Here is a 1,828-nt window from a genome sequence, read left to right on the forward strand (position 1 = left end):
GATAATTATGGTGAAAAAATAAAACAAAACAAAAAATAAAAATGAATTTAAATAATAATAATGAAATAAAATAAAATAAAATAAAATAAAATAAAATAAAATAATTTGTCCACACACTTGCGCACCTTCCCGGACAGGATATCCAGGCCGTCTTCGAGGCTCTTGGAGTGCTGCTGCAGCTCCTGGATCTTGTTGGATATGGTGCTTTGGGCCGGGTGGGGCAGGCTGTTAGCGGAGGTGGACAGGACCACCAGGGGGTCGGCCCAGGCTTGCAGCAGAGAGCGAGCCAATGACAACAGGTCGGACTCCTGGAGAGGAAGTCAGACAGAGAATAATGAGATGAAACCGTACGCTGAGGCGTATCCGGGGAGATGAGGGATCTAAATGTTGAGAGAAGGCAGTCATATTAAACTGCAAAAGTCTGCACGGAAATATGTTATCATCTAAAAAAAACAACCGAGAAAGATGTCCTTTCAGGACTTCCGTAATAAGAAGTAAGCGCCGCGGTGACTCACTGATACTTGCAGAGCCTGCTCCTTGTCATTGGGCGTCTGCAGAGAGGAGGTGTGGCACATCGAGGGGCGGGGCATGATCATCCGACCTATAGGAGGGAAGTGAAAGTCCTGCAGCGGGACAGAAGGTGATTATTATATTATCATGCGACTTATGTTGCATTTTATTACCACGATGTGAGAAAACGGGACTTATATTGAAGTATAACGGGCTACGTTCAGACTCAGGGGAATCGGTACAGACCAGGTCGTGGGTGAGAGTTGAGCTGAGCGCGTGCAGTTTGTCAGAGCGCTGAGAGGCTCGGTCGAGCAGGTCACTGATTTGGACGCCGCTGCACGCCGCCGCCAGATACAGCACTGCAGAGCACAGAACAGTGATTTCCTGGTTCACAGACACCAGCAGCACGACTTTATCATATTTCACTGTCTTTGAATCAGTCGCCAGAAAGAAAATGTTGTCACTTTATGTTCCTGCAAACCCTGAAAGTGTTACATTTGTACTTTTCCTACGTTTCAGATCAGCGTTTCTAAAGTGACGACGTATAAGAGCTAAAATTCAGTGGCTGGAGGCTGTGACACCTTTTTGCTGCATTTTCAGCTGAGTGGGTGTTTTTTTTTGTTACCTGTTTTTCAGAGATAATGCCTGAAAAAGTGGGTGGTTTTTTGCAGCGACATCGCTGTGCTTCCTGATGGGTTCTGACCCCAAAACCGAGTATTTTAAGCCCAAATATGATCTTTTCTTAAAGTGTTTCGTGTGCATTAACTTAATTTAACCACCGTGTCGATGAACTTAAATATTTGACTTATTTTCTGCCTAATATTGTGCAAATGTAACATAGTTTGCAGAAATGTACAATGCCAACATTTTTTTCTTGTGACTGGATAGTTTTTAACCCTCTACAGACTTAATTTAATCAATAAGTGATTAATAAATTGAAGAATTTTATTGGCTTTGAAATGGCAATTTTTAAATGTAAGTATGACAGATCCTGGATTTTAAAGCTTAGAAAATTCTAATATCAACATAGTGATTGATGTTTTATTTACATAAACACTTATTTGTGACTCTGATCCCTTAAATTTGGTCATAATAATTGTAACCAGTATATGGATATATAAATATAGTTGGACATTTGATGGTGTAAAAATAAATTTGTCAGCAACAGTGTTTCTAAATGATCTCAAACATCTCTTTTTTTAAGGGATGCACGATATGTGATTTTTCGCCGAAATACTGTATATCAACTTGTTTGGCTGATAACCGATACCAATATCCATACATCCACTTTTTTCTCCACCTAATTTGAATGATCATC

The 1,828-nt window shown here is 40.5% G+C and overlaps 1 protein-coding gene across 1 annotated transcript; it reads right to left on the reverse strand.

Annotated features, from left to right (window-relative positions):
• Positions 1-117: 117 nt before the first annotated feature.
• LOC121939765 (prolactin-like) lies at positions 118-973 on the reverse strand (the record flags this gene model as incomplete). The annotated part of the gene is made up of 3 exons (XM_042482721.1): positions 118-308; positions 516-623; positions 757-973. Coding segments are annotated over 3 exons (516 nt in total), but the record flags the coding sequence as incomplete, so codon positions are not given.
• Between the last annotated feature and the right edge of the window lie 855 nt (positions 974-1,828).

This window comes from Plectropomus leopardus, unplaced genomic scaffold (genome assembly GCF_008729295.1).
Source record: "Plectropomus leopardus isolate mb unplaced genomic scaffold, YSFRI_Pleo_2.0 unplaced_scaffold5914, whole genome shotgun sequence".
Taxonomy (NCBI): Eukaryota; Metazoa; Chordata; class Actinopteri; order Perciformes; family Serranidae; genus Plectropomus; species Plectropomus leopardus.